The sequence below is a fragment of the Solenopsis invicta genome, chromosome 4, assembly GCF_016802725.1.
Source record: "Solenopsis invicta isolate M01_SB chromosome 4, UNIL_Sinv_3.0, whole genome shotgun sequence".
In the NCBI taxonomy this organism is placed as follows: domain Eukaryota; kingdom Metazoa; phylum Arthropoda; class Insecta; order Hymenoptera; family Formicidae; genus Solenopsis; species Solenopsis invicta.
In genome coordinates, this window is record NC_052667.1 from 7,773,588 (window position 1) to 7,792,119 (window position 18,532).

The 18,532-nt window shown below is 33.6% G+C and overlaps 1 protein-coding gene across 4 annotated transcripts in view; it reads left to right on the forward strand.

The window, feature by feature from the left end:
* The window catches only part of LOC105195847, a 154,565-nt gene that overhangs the window by 115,135 nt on the left and 20,898 nt on the right, over positions 1-18,532 (forward strand). For all 4 annotated transcript variants that reach the window (XM_026136926.2, XM_026136925.2, XM_026136927.2 and 1 more), the window contains one exon: positions 2,766-2,846. In XM_026136926.2, the coding sequence (XP_025992711.1) occupies positions 2,766-2,846 (81 nt within the window). The remainder of the gene's footprint in view (positions 1-2,765; positions 2,847-18,532) is intronic.

Consider the following 18,532-nt stretch of genomic DNA (forward strand, 5'->3'; position numbering starts at 1 on the left):
CAGGGTGTGCTTTTTTACTGCATAAGACAAGGAAGTTAAAAGAATTTTGAAAATCTGCTGATAGAGCGTTAAAGTTGGATCTTCAAGCTTCAAAATGCTTTTTTTATTTTTTATCTACGATGATTTTTCACCGAGTTACAGTCATTTGAAAATAGCCTAATTTTTGGTGTCTGGAAAGTGTTCCCTATTTTCTTTTGAGTAGTGTATATAATATATATAAAATTTTAATATATATATATATATATATATATATATTAATATATATGGATATAATTTGGTATATGATTATATATGAAAAATTTTTTCTCGGGTGAAAGAAGTAGCTGCTGCAATTAAAAACTGCATAACTAAATTACAGTTGTAATACATGAATAACTCATCTGTGATACCTGTATTATTTAATTGAAAGAGTTTAGCTATCTGAATTTTATTCTACAGAATATATTTGTTATATCCTAAATATAGATACTCTGTAGCTAAAAATATATTAGAGGTAATTACATTAATTAGTTACCTTGAGTATATGTATATCTTTGACATATCGGTTAGCTCCGATAACTTCTTTTATGTTGCTGTACAATGTGATTCTATATAATATGCATGTTTTGCTATTTTATTTATGTGTTTGGAACAATAGCAAACAACTTTTGCTGTAGTTTATAAATTTATAGTTATAATTATAGCAAGTATAGTTTTAACAAATCATTAACTATGGCAGCAAAAATTTCATTCGTCATACATTTACGCGCATTAATTTAGTTCAAGTTACAATTAAAGTCTGCGAGTATTGCTATTGGCGATCCAAGTATCGATTACATCATGTATTTAAAATATTGCGTATCTGCGTCAATAGGAAGAAAGACGATAGGCATTTTTGACTTCAACTACGGCTGACGAGTGCGCTGGTAATAATAATTACCGCAATAATCCGCAACGAGGGAGATATTCTCGCCGTTGAAATCCCATTGTCCTTAGAAAACGTTACGGCCGCCACGGGTATTAGCTTACACCGGCGATGAGGACTTGGAAGGTCGCGGTTTGCGCGAATAACTTTCCTCCTTTTATTACCATCAGCGCGAAGCCCTTCACAAAGGCGCGGTTGAGATATTGGTGAATATAGAGTGTATGTAATATCTCGAGGGTCATATCAAATATCGTGGATAAGGATTTAAGCCCAGGGAGAGTATCAGGCTTTCCTTCGTTCACGCCATTTCTTGTTAATGTTACGACAAAAAGTAAAGCCGCGAAATTCTTCGCGATTTATTACTAGGCTCTTTTTATATTGCGTTTACAGACATTTTAAATAATTGTAAAAGTATGAAATATAGATGAATGTAATTATCGCGAGAAAGAGCAAAGTTGTACAGACGAGAAGTAAATTTTATTTTGTAATAGTCCATCTATAGTTTATAAATTACTGTTTCTTTAACTTTGACTTTCCGTTAATTAAAGTTTTTCCTAACGTCTTCTCTCTTTTTGCAGCTTAATCTTTTTATTACAATCAAATTTATGAGTAAAGAACATTTTGTATAGAAGTAGATGGAACAAGACGGCGTAATTAAGGTTTGCTGATGAGTAAAAGCTAAGTTTTCATAATCAACAAATCATCTTTACTTCTTAAATAATCTTTGGGTATCAATCTTTCAATACAACTATCATTAAATAAAATCTTCAGAGAATTATAAACTTTATTAAAAAAAAAAAAAAAAAATAGAAAAAGGCATTTCTCCCCACGGGTGGGGTAAAACGGGGTATAGGTAACGTAGACAAGATGAGATACACTTTAAAAATATACTGTAATTTAATATTAATGTGAATTATATTTTCACAAGTGAAAAAATGAGATAATATCATTAGAAAATTGCAAAAAATAATATAAATTATGATCTAACTTAATGACGCAGTTGCCTATTTCGCTAATTTATGAGTAACTTTCAACAACCGAGAGGCCACATCTAACGCGTACTCGATCGTGATTCTTGAATTTGAATCAAGCGATACAGGGAATATCTTGCCCCACTTTCCCTTCTATATATTTGTAATTTATACGAAGTAGTACAAAACCATAACCGTTAATTAGTCTTCTTTAATCCTTTTTAAATATTTTTTTTAATATAAAAATTATAAACTTGAAACGTGGTACATTTATTCTTTGATGTTAGAATATTTTTTACAAATTTTTTTAAATATTAGAAAAGATATTTTTGGCAATTATTTGCAAATCTAAACGAGCGTGTCAGAACAATATCAGTTTACTATTGCCGTGCAATTCAAGATTCAGATTAATTTAAAATAAAAAAATTAAAAGTAATTCTTAATCTATATAAATGTAGTTATCATTCAACTAAATTAGAACTGTTTTTTTTTTTTAATTTTTATCGGGAAAATTGTAAAGTTGAAATTTTTATTTAATTATAATTCGTTAAACCAGAGAGGAAAATGTGTAAATATTTCTTAAAAATTTTGAGTCAATCGGATTAAAACTAGATGAGGTATCATCGTGGCAACAATTTTTAAAAGTGTTATTAAAAATAATGCGTTTTAAATTTCTACGTACAGTTTACACATTAATAAAAACCTTTGCAAGTCTCTTACTTTGAAGTCTCTCTTTCAAGGTTCAAACTATTTAAAAAAAAAAAAAAATTTAAAAAACTATAATTAATTTTTTGAAACCCAAAAGCGAGAACACTCCCTAATGCTTAAATAAATTAAAGTAAAGTCGTAAACTAGTACTCTTACTTTAATCTAATAAATGATTGTTTCAGACCGCCCTACACACCGGGGTTGGCGCCCAGCAGCAGTTACTGGAACCCAGAATGGCGCAGTTAGAGACCTTAGAGGCTAAGGTAATGAAAAACCCTTGAACCTTTTTAATTTTCCTGAAAAGAGCTTTTGGAAATTGGGGTATTCCCCGTGAGACTGTTACTCCGGTTGCGTCCTAAAATGAAATGGCACGCGAGAATTTACGCGATAGGAAGTCACATCCCGCGTCAGCCACCGCGGCACCCTCCTGCCTCTCGATACCCTTTTTGCTTTTCTTCCCGTGCCCGCCGGCAGTGCCGACCGTCCTCCTGTGGGAGCTGTTTTTAGTGGTACCTTCGGAAGAAACCGAAGGCGATGTTTCGCGGTTATTGGCGAGTCGGCATTATAGCCCGCTGGTTTCTTAAGCCTGTCCGACCAATGATTTATATGCAGATGCGTGAAGGACCGAACCCCGTTTGGTCCGGAGGTCCTCGGACCCGAACTCGGTGATCGGTTGGGGGGAGGGTCGAGGGGACCAAGGGGGACCAGAGGCCCTTGCTCGCATCGGCACCATTAAAAGTGCCCCGGCGCGGCGCGGCGCGGACGTCCAGTGGCGCAGCATCCGCAAGAAGTCGCTCAGTTTTTTGCCGAGACGCGACAAGAACGTTAGATCGAGCGCGCAGCACTCGCGAGCTCGTTTTTTCGACGTAACGACGCTTTTACCTTCCCCCCCCCCTTTTTTTTAGTGCGTCGTTTAAGTCGTCGGATTCCTCGCGCCTGATTGCAGGGAAGAGCGGGTTGAAATTGAAAATTATGCGGGCCGCGACGCGCTATTACCTGCTGCTTCACGACTTCCATCGACTCGCGTTTTTCATAAACTATGAAACGGCCGCGCTTTGCGCAAAATGCAGGAAGCTTTCATTATTACCTCCGCTAATATCGCGGTCGAAAGTAAAAGTGAAGTCCGCAAAAACTCGCTTAAATCATGCGTAAGGCGGGGCAAACGTAGGGTTGATGTAAGAAAGGATGTAAGTTCAGGAAAACGCTGTGTTTTACGAAATTATTTAATCCTAGAAGAGATTTAGAATAACATGCAGTGAGAAAAAATTGTAATGGCGGCAATTATAAGGGCACAACCATTCAAATTTTAATAGAATTATAATATATAGTTAAGTGAACTATATTATAGTTATTGCAACCAGTTAATGCTTAGAAAAAATAGTTGTAATTACTGTACTATATAGTAGGTTACAACTTTTTTTAATAGTTCTTTTAACTATTGACTTAATTAGTTACAATAACTGTAATATAGTTCTCTTAACTATATGTTATAATTCTGTTAACAAAATTTGTGTAGTTGTCCCCTTATAGTTACTACCACTACAATTTTTTCTCTCAGTGTACATGAAGAAATTATTATGCGAGATAAAGACAAATAAGAAAACGAAATAAATCTTATCATTCTGTAACAGTTATTAAAAATGTTTTTAAATGATTTTTTTTTTTTTAACAATGACTGTCTATTAATACTTTTTCTAATGTCTTCTCTCTTTTTCTCCCACGCATGTTTCTTGTTTCAAATTTATAAGTGAAAAAAATTGTTTATAAAAATTAATACAAAACTATAATCGTTAATTAAAAATGTATTCTTGTTTTTTTTAAGAATTTTTTTAAGTGCTACTGTAAATTTTCTTTAATTCAAATTTACTACAGTTTTTGTTATCAAAATTTTGATAGTTTAAAATAATATTTTTTACATTGAAACAATGTTAGTTGAGTTATTCTAACACCTTGCATTCTATATAAAATAACATTTTTTAATTCCTTAAAAGTACAAAAAATTCTTACAATTATGTAAATAAATTTTTATCCAGAGTAATATTATAAATTTAAAAAATATGAATAAACACTTAAAATGTAGATATGTAACATAGTGTGTACTACCAGTTTTTATCCTTGAAAATCACGGATTTTATTAATATTTGAGAAAAAGTTTATAATTTTATTTTAAATTTAAATTTTTTCTCTGTCTGACAAAATTATTTATTATATTTTCTATCCAGTGATGTAAACTAGGTCCATATATTGTAGACAAATCGTTGTAAGCATTTAGTTCATATTATTTTTTTCTAGTTTGATCTCTAATTCAATATTCAACTCTCAAGAGGTTTTTCTTTAATGACTTCATTAAAGAATATTAAAAATATTATGAAACAAATTTATCTTAAAACTACATTAAAAAATTCTTTAATTTTACCTGAAATTTTAATTAAAATTTCTGGAAAATCCGGGAATTCCCAAGAAATTGCTTTACAAAATTCGAGTACACACCCTGTATACACGCTCTCTCTTCAAACATTTCCAGTGTTATGCATCTACAAATATCGAGGTTTGCACTAATATGAGCGTTTTAATCAAACTGTTTATATATTTTTTTTTTCTTCTAAAAGCCAATATTTGAGAATTTGGATTTACCGCATGCGTGTGCGCGCCCCTTCCTCTTCCGTTGTAAATCACGTAGTATCTGCCAATATCTATGTTATCTTGCGATATGCGCGATAAATCAGAGTTATTGTCGAGCAAATATTTGACCGAAACAAAATCGGCTGAGCTGAATTATCCAATGTACACGACCGCCGCGGAGCACGGAGGGATTATCGATTGCATTTCCACTTAATAGCAGCGTTGCGATGACGGAGCGCCATAGTTAGTCCGTTAATAAACGGCCGCGCTACTTGTAGTTAGACGTACCCTTAATTAGCTCATCGGAAAAGATCGTCTCAACCACACCCCGATCGCCGCCGGGTGATGTTGAAGTACCATTTGAAATAATACCACGAGCTAATTAGCATGAGCACAATCGCCCTCCTAGTGTAATGGATCCTTAATGCGACGGCATCAATCACATGTTCATTTGCTCATATTCATTTTACTCCGTTAATAATCGTTCTATTATTATTAATAAATCATTTCTTGATAAATGATTTATTAATAATGATTTCACGATATGATTCGCCAGGATTGTGAAAGTTACTAGATTACTAGTGACTTTAGTTAATTTAGTAACTTTCTTAAAAAATAAATAGTTTAGTTAGTTTTTGTTTTAATAGTTACCTTTCCCCCTCCACCTGCCGTTACAAGTTAGCAATTCTGAAAAGTAATACGTTATAATTAATAGAGTTTTCGTTTTATAGAAACGAATGTAAAAACTCACGGACGAATTCCTCTCGGACTTTTTCGAAAATTCCGCCAGCATTGTGAACGGTGTCCAAAGAGAAGATGTACGCGAACGAGGAGGAAAATAGAGATAGTATTTATCGTCGCAATATTTACCTCCGCTTGCATATTCATCTGTTTGATTAGACAAGGTTAATATTTACTTTCGTCAAAAGGTTCGGATTTCCGACGGAAAAGAGATGCAAATTTCTCGCGATACTTGGCTCACTCGACGAGACGGAGGCTCCCGTCGCACAAGAGTCCGGATATCGCAGTCCCCTCCGTTCTAATTTACAGTTCTGTCGCACAGGTGTGCACCGCGAGGTGGCATCTGCTCTGTTATTGCGATACCTGGCCGTCACTAATCTCGTGATTCTAAACCTCGTGGCGCGTCTTTACCCTGCTTCAACAACTACAGATCGACGAATATGCGGAGTCCCCGTTTACACCCGACACGCACGCTCGCGCGTCCATCCGTATGAAATAGTATTTTGATAAATGCGTATCTACCGCGGTCATTATTTATCGTCCGCGTTCGCTGAGCCCTTCTTCTGGCGACGAGTGGACCCGTCAACCGGACAGCAGACACGCCCTCGTATACCGCCGAGGCAGTCGAACGATCCGGTTTCCTAACCAGCGTCGTTAAGTTCGCGTTCTCGGTCGTATCTCCAGTCTCGCTCATTGTACAAGTTCGACATCGGACGACTTTAACTTCGAAAGTCGCGGCAGATCACGCTCGACGGTGCAACATCGTTTGTGTTTGATTTGAGGCAACTGCGCGCGCGTAGAAAATTTTTTTTTTTTTAATTTACTCTTCAATCTACGATAGCCACATGGACTTTGAAGAATTTTATTATAATTTTAGTAAAATTTAAAATTATTTTATATTATCCCTATAAGCGCTACAATATTATTTATTGTTAAATAATATTTCTGAAATATTATTTAATGTTAATAAAGAGTGGTCATATGTCCACTCCTAATAATATTATATGAATATTATATTATAAGTAAATAATATATTTGTTTCAATATTTTAAATTATCGAAAATATTATATATCGCTTTTAAATGTAATAATTATGAAGTTTATGAATATTTTATACATAATAATTTACATTCATTTTTGAATAAAAACAATATTCGTAGAACATTTTCATAATATTCCGCGGATGACTGTAATAATTTTGTAAATAAATATCACGATTATTATATAAAACGGACATAACATTAATACAATATTCCTATAATATTAAAAAATTATATTTTTGGAATATTATTTTAATATTTTATTTTAATATTATTTGAATAATATCTTAATGTTCTTATAACATTCCAGTATATCGTATGATATTCTTCGAAAGAGTGTAAATTTCCTTTTTCGGCATGTGATAAATTTTTCTAAAATTTATAATAAGTATATTTTAAGACAATTATTAAGAAAGTATTCTTTGATAAATATAATCTTTACATATGTGAAGAAAAAAAGTAAATTGAATAAATGCTTTTCTTTGCAATAGAATTGTTAAGAAAAGCGTTTTCTTTTCCGAGTGTACACATTGATTATATTCGGTCCAATTTCGACTATTATGATTTTGAGGAATTAAATTCGGAGAGAAAAATTTTCTCCGTATGATTTTTCCATCGATGAACGGAGAACGTGGGCGATCATTCGAATGGGTGTATGCAGGAACCGGAATCGTCTTGAAACTAAGAAACCGAGCAGAAGAAAAGCAGATTTTGTTGTTTTCTCTTTTTTTTTATTGAGCCTGTAGTGCAGTCGCGTTCGTAATGCAAACGGATTTGTGCGTCTTAAAGGAAGAAAGCGCTTTTGGTGAGCTTCCAACTTGTTCCATATGAAATCCTTCGCGATATTTACGCTCGAACAGAACCGCACAACGTCGCGTTTTACTTCCGCGGGGCGAACACGGTCGACGACATGAGGAGGTAAAGATGAGAACGCCGCGTGCTGGGACACGATATGAATAATGAAAAAGAACGTCGAGACTCCTTCAACTGCATCGGTGGGAAGCATCCCTGTTCAGGGGACGAGGACGCTTTTAAGGCGGTTGATCCCCGGCGGGTAAAAGAGGATCTCTTATCCGAGCTCCTGTGCGCAGCGGAAATGTCTTGAGAAAGCCGTTCCAATTTCATCAGAGCGAACGGCACGATCGGTTCGCCAAGAAAAGTGGGAGAAGGAATTTCTAGCAAAGAATTTTCACAAGTAGCAATATAAATATGAATTAAAAACCTTTTAGAGTCAAATTTATTCGTAGTTATTAATATACACGGAATTCTTTTAATATCTTGTGCATACACGGGAACGATTTTGCTAAAGTATTTAAAAATTTAGCTACAACCAGAACTGAAAATAATTTTGTTTAAAATTATTTTCAAGATAAATGTCTAATTAAAGTTTTAGATACTGTAACAAGATAGTTTATTGTTACATTAGAAATAAAAAATATATTCCATTAATTTTTTTTAATTTATTCAAATAAATTTAAATTAATTAGAACTCTCACAATTAAGAAACGTAATATAATAAGGGCTAATTAGAATCATCGCGGTTAACGGTGCGCAGAAAATAACAAATTATTCCTCTAGAATTTTATTCTTCTGAGTACATACGAACGTTTCGATCCTCTTTGAAGTCCTCCTCAGCGTTACAAACTCAATTTATTTATTACAATACGTGTATACGTATTATAGTACGTTTACAAGACGAAAATGTTTATTATTTTAGCAATTAATTACAAAAGTATATCATATTAGAGAGCTATGGGCATTTAAATTCTTCTTCTGAAAATTTTGAAATAACTTAATCGTACAGAAATTCAAAGTACTTCAAGTGTTGTTCGAATTAAATATTTTAAAGTCTCAAATAATCTTGAAACTTTTGAGTATATTAAAACTCTTGAAATTTTAAGAAGTCTTTTCTTAGAAGCGCTTGAATAGACACATTTAAATTATTTAAACGTTGAATTATATTCGTAGATATTGTGTCTGTGTATAAAACAAAAATAGATAAAATGAATTGAATTAACGTAAATTATTATAAAAGAAAAAGAAATATTTTCAAAGCATTGAAGAGACACTTTCAGGAATTAAAAATATTGTTCCTTTGAATAATATCTGAAACGACTTGAGATTTTTGTCATGTTTGATGTAATTCGAATATGTTTCAAGTTTACCACTACATTTCATTAAATCTGCTAAATAATTTGTAATTTATCCCGATTTTAGAATAAAACCTTTTATTTATAATTATATATATATTAAAATTACAATTAGAATTCTATCTTGAATAATAAATTAAATTTTTGTTTGGCTTGTATTTTTACGATATAAATGAGTTAAAGGCCCATCAACGAGCGAAGCGAAATGTTATTACCTTTAATAACTTTCTAACTATATAATAGTGTTAAAAGTTATGGAACATTTCGATTTCACTGAATTGTCTTCAGTCGTTAAAAATATATATTTTCTTGCTTACATAATTTTTAATTAAAAAAATTAACACAAAATATCGTTAATGTTACAATATTCATATAATAAATGAGACTCCAAATTTATAATTTATAGCGGAAGTATGCAACAATAATTAAAAATTTGAGCTGTAGGTAAGATTTCATGACTAATTTATCGTTGCATTGCGAGAAATCGTTGAGTATTATATAAAATTATTGAATAATTTTGTCGAGAACTCAGTGTCAATAACTTACGTTATCAGTTTAAATAATTGTAATTTGATAGAGAAAATAATTCAACTTAATTGTCAGATTGATATTGGCCTCAACGGCGTCTGATATCAGCGAAATCACAGAAGCGTATAGTTAGAAAGTTATTAAAGGAAACAACATCTCGTTAATTTCGCTCGTTAATTTAATCTTGAATTTTGATGCTCATAAAATAATTATTATATAAATTGGACTTTAGAAAACGAAATAAATGAATGAGGCATATCATTGAAAAATAAACGACACAGTAAAGATAAATTTGTTCACGAATTATTCCTTTCTTAATATCTTCAATATATTCAAATATGAGATAATATTCCCGGAAAGATCTGATTAAGTAATAGAATCCACACAGACGCACACATTCACGTGCATACAAAATCCGAATTTCTTACAGTCAAGTTTGACTGTAGACGGTATCGTGAGCAAGGCGCTCTAACCGTTCGAGTCCGTTAATTTGGAAACCCTTTCGTCGCAAGAGAAGTTAGGTCACAATACGCCCTTGGGCTCAAGGGCCCAGACAGATCTGCTAAGCGAGATTGCGATCCCGGGAGTCACTGCCCTTAGTAGCTGCCTGAACGCCGATACTTTCAACCAAGTTCTGCCTCTGGCCGAAAATCCACCGGTTCGGGATTGTTGCCTCCGGCAATCTCGCTACCATTCTTTTCTTGTATTTTCATTCGGAACGGATGAAAACAGATTAGGAGATGCGTCTTTATTCGACGTGTCTGGTAAAATGCAAGGAAGAAGAATAATTTGTATTTGCACGCGAGTATGTTTCTATAAAAATAAAAAAAAAACAAATTTTTTAAATTCAAGTTAACTACTGACCTTTGAGCATTAAAAATGACTAATTTTGAACACTACAACTGTCGGGGCCATTTTGGCTCCACTAATTCCCTTTTTTTTTTAACTTTTTACATTGTTAAGAGAGATATTATTTTCATTATTAGAATTATTCGTATTATATTTACACAATTTCAAAATATTCTGTTCCATGTAATCCAAAAGTATTGAAAAAAAATCGAGGTTATCGGCAGAGCCGAAACGACACCTGGTCCTAGTGTTGAACGAATTTTAGTCACGAAAGACGCGATATCTCGCGCAACGACCTTTCGTTTCGCGGAAGAACGTGTTGCATTTGTAAAACTCGCGCCCGGCCAACGCGTAGCTGAGGAACAGCGTATTATCTCAGAAATGCCGGTCCTCTTCCATGCAAATTCCGCAATAAATTTCCGCTTTCTGCGTGCTCGCCGTGTATTCTTTTTCATTTTTTTTTCTTCCTGTTTTCTTTCTCCCCGTTCCTTTAGCCGCCTGTGTGCGATGCAGTTGCGCGTCGAGCAATTCATGGAATGTCTCTGGTGGCTTCACAGGCCATCCGTTTCCTCTTCTGCGCGCAAGCTTGAGAGACGCTATATAGATACGATCGGGAAATTATATATATATATAACATCCACAGTCGTGTCTTTATTATCTCGTTATTTAGATGGCCATTACGAGACCGGCGTAATTCTCACTTGCGTCTCGCTTTGCGAGAAAAATATTCGAGATTTTCGCGGGAGATTGTCTAGAAGCGCGTTTGCCATTTTAATTTCCTGAGTGCCATCTAATGTGGTAATGTATTATTGAAAGTAAATTGTTATATGAAAAGAGACCGTGACTCACTTAATTAAATAATGTGACAGCGAAATATCTTTGAGTACATTATATCAGCTTGCTATTAAATACGTGCGGTACATTCAATTTGATTATTTTCACTATTGATACGCAGCGTTGATCATAATTCAAGTATTACGGAAAAAGGACGTTCGTGCAACTCAAACGTATCTCTGTTTCTCGTCTTCGTCTACATTATTTTTATCCGAGATTTTATTGCAATTTAATTAGAGGAGAGAAGGAAGTGGTGAAATGCCATTTTGTTTTCTCAAAGCAACTCGGTAAATATTAACGAAATATAATTCTTATGAGCACCATTTTGTTAGTTATGGAATTCTACCAATCACCTTAGATAGATAGAAGTCTATCAGGTACATAGAACGAACGTAATTTATCAAAGAGAGCCGGGGAATAAATGCGTTTGTAAAATAAAATATTAAACGAGCATATCTTTACTTTTCTGAGATTTAAATATACGCGACGTTACGGCGATAATTCAGCCGCTCTCGTTGTCAGTAAGTCACGTTAGTATAATTACAAATCAGAATTGAGATCGGCCGGATTTTTTTCGCGTCTACTTTTTCAATGCCAATCTTCTCGATCACGCCAATCCGTTCAGTGCGCGCAGGTTACGACGACCGCGATAAGACACGTCGAGATCCGTTCGCGTCGAGACTCGTCGGAATGAAAGCGGATGGAATCGACACTTTCGAGGGAGGGAATTATCGCGAATTTCGATCCAAGCGTGTACTGTTCCCTCTTCCTCGCTCTTACCCCCGCGAGATAAATGTTGGCATCGATACATCGCGCCTCGGGTCACGACTCGCCTCTTCTCCACCTCAATGCGTTCCAAGACAAATGTCCCTATCGGATATGTGGCGATGCATCGTATCTCGCTGTGGTGCGATTCGCTTGTTCTCTTCACCGCGTCACTAGGCTTCTAGCGAGGATTTTTCTGTCGTTACCTCGCGATTTGCAACGCACTTGTATCTCTTCGCACACTTGTACTTCTCTCCCTCTCTCTTTCTCTCTGATCCTCGAATAAAAAGAAAGATGTACGTTGGTGCAGCATTTCACAAATAAAATGGATTGACGGAGAGGATTCCAGGGAGCATACTTTAAATACATATTTCAGAAACGTTTTATAAATGTTTGCCCGGAACGTTATAAAAATTGGTCTGGGACGCTTTATAACCCAGTTCCAGAAACGTCTCACAAGTTAAAGTGTCCACTCGAGAAACGTTAGATAAAATGCTTCTTTTCTGGCAAAAATACGTTCAAGAAACTATTTTAGAAACTTTTATTTTACGAACGAAGAAGACGTTCTTGGTAAAAATGTTATAAATAAAACTCTCTTGACAGTTATAATAAACAGTTATAATATAGAGTAAAGTCGGTATATACGCCGTAGCTATCGAAAATTTAATTTATCAAGTATTATTTACTATGTTTAAAGAAAATAAATTATGCCAATAAAAACTTTACTGTTTACTATTATAAAAAAATTTAAATATGAAATATTTTTTTTCTTATACTTGAAAAAGAAACTTAAAAAAACCCTTGCATTTTTGTCATATAAAAAAAGTGGCGGCATTTACGACTACTCATGTGTAAGATACACGGCACGATTATTTACAAATAACTTTTACAAATATGATATAAAATAACATAATGACTTACAAAATGTGTTTACAAAGTTTATTAGGCAATAAAAACAGTTAATATAAACAATATGTTTACAGAGTAATAATAATGCAATACTGAAGAAATTAATATGCACAGACATCAACAGAGTGCAGATATGTACGCTTTGTGTTCTCAACATAGTGCTTAACATAGGGTAAGTGCTGCTTCACGCAGTGTCTGTATTACGGCATAAATCCCGCTCGCTGAAAAGGCCGTACATCCTAAACAAGTGGAATATACAAGATATCAAACTAAATAAAGAATACAAGAGCTATGCACTTGAATCTTGCTTGTATTTCATCCTTTACTATCGCTCTACATTTACATATCATGAAATAATCGTTATGCCTTTTATATTTTCTACAGTAATCATTTTACGTCGATGGTAATGCACGATCGCGCTACTTCTACATGAAAAAATTAATTCAATTCACGATATTTTTGTTAATATTAACAATAAAGAACTGTAATTAAAATACAATACTAATATAGCATAAAGGCACATAGCAAAGTGGTTGTGAGCAAACTATCTTTATTTCTTCTATTTTTTCTGACTGCTGCGGCGTACATCCCCCCGCGGCGTAAATACCGACTTTATCCTATCACTACTATATCAAATCTATATTTGATTATGTACTGTTTATCATCAGAAGTACCTTAACCTTTAGACGGCCGGAAAGTCTAAATATAGACGTTACGGAGGACTCCCTATTACATAGGTTGTATCGAAGATATAAGTACAATATTTTGGGAATTTTCTAAGGGAATTATAATAGGTTCAATGCCGGCCGGTTTAAAGGTTAATTATAGCGATTGCGTTTGATAAAATATTTATGACAAAGTTAATCAACTAATTATCGAGCAAGTCAAGATTTAGTGGAAACAAATTTATATAATACACAAATTGTACAAACTTTCAATATAGCCTCCAGATGATTAATAATGCTGAGCGCCTAAGAGCAGCTTTAACTTAATTTTGAAAATTCAATTTATGAAGATATTCGAATAAACGAAATTATATTACAAAAGTGTATATATATATTTTTTTAATTGTAAAAGAAAAAAATATTTCAAAATCAAATTTTTAATCGAAACATGGTCTCCAAATTTATTATAGAATTTTATTTTATTTTTTAAAAAATGTGCAATATATGTATGTATGTACAAATCTTTTAAAGTATTAGCAACTTGATAATACTTTACAAAAATTTGTACGTTATATTGCAGACATATTTAAATTATTTAAATTGTCAAATTACACGCAATATAAAGCGTCATTTCTTTTTACAAACTTATTTGATAGACATTTCTAATTTATTTTAGTGATAAGTATGATATATTTATAATATATAATATTTTTATGAAAACAAGAAATCAATCGGTTTCTTCTCAGCGACTCTGAACGTATCGAAATTTCGAGTTTTCTCTCAATCTTTCTCGTATTTATGTATCGTCGCGAATCTGTGCCCTTGTTTTTCCGCCTGTCCAAACAACGATGAGCATTTGTCGCAAAGAGATTTGCAGGGTTGCTCACGCGCAACGTAAACTCTCGGGACTTTATTCTTGAATACACTTGCACACATAGTTCGTGGACAGAATAGGTAGAGACTTGCGGCCAAGATTTCTACCTTCGTGTAAATCCAATTTACGATACTTCGGCGAAGCGGTAGCTATCAGTTTGCTACAAAGCCTCGATATTCCAGTGTAGTCTCCATTCATAAGTTAGAACCGAGGAACCAATTATACACCGTACAATCATGAACCTACCAGTTCCACCAATATGGCTCAACTTTGATCATTTCCTTTTTAAACTTTAACTATGCAGTTGGATTCCTTACAGTCGTCTGTTGGTGGTTCTAATTTAAGAAAGAAATAATCACTCATAAACTAAAAAAAGAAACTAAAAGCTGATCAAATATTAAAAGCTTATTTCGAGTTTATTAAAAGAACCAGGAACGAAGTAGCGTCGTGCAAAACTCAAGAGCATTCATTTCGTCGAGGGAAATTTTGAGCTAATTGGAAATAGAATATTTGCGTCTCCGCGATGCATTTTGTGCAAAATTCAAATCTAACTCTTCGCACCTTTGCCATCCTCCGGCCACGCGCCGCGGAAAAATACGGAAACACGTTCGGCGATTTATGGTATCGCGGTTACCGATCTTTGACATCACGCGCCGGTGGCGAAAAGCCGTGTTTATGGAAAGCAGGCACTTTGCGATGAAGGCCGCGTGCACGAGGAGCCTTTTGTTAACCCGTACGTAGGCTGAAACGTGCGTGAATACTGAATACATCTCGTATGAACTCGCTGACCTCTTCGTCGAGGTAAACAGATGTGGTCCTTGTTTACTCCGTTCTTGAGAGCTATTTCAGCCATCCGATCATTCCGATATTAACATTACGACGATTGAAGCTCATGTTTGTCTTCTTCTCAAAATAATAATGCTTTTCCTCGGGTATGTAGATGTTACGTGACAAGGTATATTTGTACGAACTATCGTAGATCAACTAAGGGATGACTTAAGCTCGTTCAGACGACGAATCATTGAAATGCTTCTCCACACACACAATATTTTTCTATACTACTTGCTTTTCGTACGCAGAAAGTCATAACAGGTCGTAGTGGCTTCTCGTTTCTCGTATAATGGAATATATGTGTAATGAAAATCACCATGTATAAACTTTTAGACGGAAAATTACTAAAGATATTCTCGCTTTTGGACTCCAAAAAAATTGATTTTTTTCACATTTTCTTAATAGTTTGAACTTTCAGAGAGAAAGAGAGGGAGAGAGAGTAGATTAAAAGTAGATTAAGAGACTTGTAAAAGTTTTTATTAACATATAAATTGTTTGCAAAACGTAAAACGCGTCTTTTTTTTTTTAAACTGTTGCTATGATAACTCGTTTAGGTTGTAATCCGATTGACTCAAAAGTTTTAGGAGATTTTACCATAGGAGCACGTATTGGTGATTATTAATGAATGTCCCCACATTTTACCATAGGAGCACGTATTTGTAATTTCTAATGTAATAATATGTTAGAAATACGTATCCGTCGGTAAATCATGCTCCTATGGTAAAAAGTGGAGATATTCATTAATAATCACTCGGTATATTTCTCTTTTGCTCGACAATCAAATAAAATTTTCCATTTTTTGATTTTTATTGATAAGAAAAAATATCTTGAAAATAGAAGCAAAAGATCGAATATTTTTCTAAATTTTACCTTTTGTGCAAAACTCAATTTTTTACTTGATTGATTGTAGGTTGGACAAAAATTTATATTTTATGGATTAAGAATTTCTTTTAGTTTTTTATTTCCGCGTATTTTAATTTATGTATTCTTGAATCAATAGTGAGCCGGTATTTTTTGACACGCCCATACAGATTTGCAAATAATCGCCAAAAGTTTTTTTCCTAATGTTTAACAAAATGTGTAAAGAACATTCGTCTTTCAAAGAACAAATATATTTCATGTTTCAATTTTATAGCCATTTTTTCTTTTAGAAAATTTATTTAAAACATATGTAAAAAGCGAAAATAAAATAACAAACAAAAGACGTAAACACATATTTTTCGATCTTTTAAAAGCTCAATGTCGAATTATATTATTTATTAGATTTCGTAACGCTGCTCACGATACTTCGCGTGCGATGAGGATATTTTCCGTGTAACGTGCAATGTGTTCCTGAATTTCCAGTTAAAAGCGTACCGCGGGATTTGTACGGTAAAGAAAGGCGCAGAGAGTGCCTTTTGTTGCTGACGGGAACAGAAGAAGGGCTTCGCCAGAAGTGCGTCCACCGGCGATTACCGTGAACAATTTCTGTACCACCGCGACATCATTGTTCTCGAGTGCTGCCGTGTTTTTCGTGCCGCAGTCCGCACCGCCACAGCCGCGTCGGTTTCCGGGAGTTCTCGATGGCGGTGATCCGAGATGAGAAACCGTCCGCTTTCGCGGAAAAGGAAACGCGCGTCGACACTGATAATGCTCGCGGAATTAGGATCTGGTGACTTTCTAACCGGTAATCCTGGGAACCGTCGGACCGTCTGATTATCTCACGTCGGAAAAGACGACTTAATATATGATATAAATTGCCTCTTCCGGGATGCAAAGAGTTCTCAAGAACGTTATTTGACTCACATATACGCAAAGAATATTTGTGAGAAATAAAAAAAAGTATAAATAAAATATTAAAGAGATATTTAATATCGTTTATGTGTATTAGAACTTAAAAGTAATATATATTATAAATATATTATTTCATATATTTATAATATTTATATTTTTCAAATTTTTTATTTTTGTAAATTCCTGAAAAAATACCTTAAATTTTTTCACATTTTTTACTTTTTTCTCAGAAATTATAAAATGGCAAATCTTGGAATATATTAAAAAAACATATGAAGATAAAAAAATACACGTATAAACTATTTTAGATTTTTCCAAAGTATTCAGATTTTGTAAGATTTTTTTAGAAATTATTGTATAAAATGAGAAATTCTTAGATTGTATCATAATTCACACATATGAAGATTTTTAGAAAAGATCTAGACTTTTTTTATATGTTTCCAAATTTTATGAGATTTCTTCACAAATTATAGAATGAGAAATTTACATGTATAAAAATGTTTAAAACGATGTAGACTTTTTTTTATATCTTTTTATATTTTTCTAGAAATTATAAAAGTTGATAACTACAGTATATCCTTATTTGAGTATAGACATTATGCTAATCTGGAAAAGTCTGGAAGATATACATTTGGAAGATAAACATATACAAAATTTTTAAAATCTTTTCTCAGCATTTCTGAAAAGTGTTTAAATTCGAAAAATATAAAAAATTTTCTAGAAACGTTATAAAATTTACATAAAAATTTTGAAAAGTCATATGAAGTATTCTGAAAAAAACTTTTATTAAAGCAAATTTGTATTATTTTATATACGAATATTGCATTATTATTTGGCAATAAACAAAATGTTTTACAATTGGACAAATTTGAATTTTAAAAAAATTATATAAATAACATGTATCAGCTCTACATTTTCGAAATTCATACAAAAAAAAAAGAAAAGGCGATCAAAAAACTTTTTTTATGAAATGCCTTCTCGTGTAAGTTACTTGTGTAAAAATCTCGCGTCTACTCTCGTACTTATATTACGAGGGACTGTCGACTAGCTCAGGAGAAAGCAGAATTAAGGCTTCGCGCTTGCTGCACTAATCAAATTAAGTCGCGTACGCGGTAGAACCGTACGCGGTAGAACAATGATTACGTATCTTGGATTATAAAGAGGATGAAGTCTCCATATCTTCTTTGCGCTAACGACCGTCTACATCGACCGGAATTAATTGCCGACCCGGTCGTTATCTCTACATCTTGTTTACTTGCTAATTGCAGGAGTTAGCCGGCATCATTATTTATAGACGGTACCGATTGCGCGTGAGTTCTCTTCTAGGATAACTCTTGCGTAAGAAACCCGACTCTTCAACGATTAAGT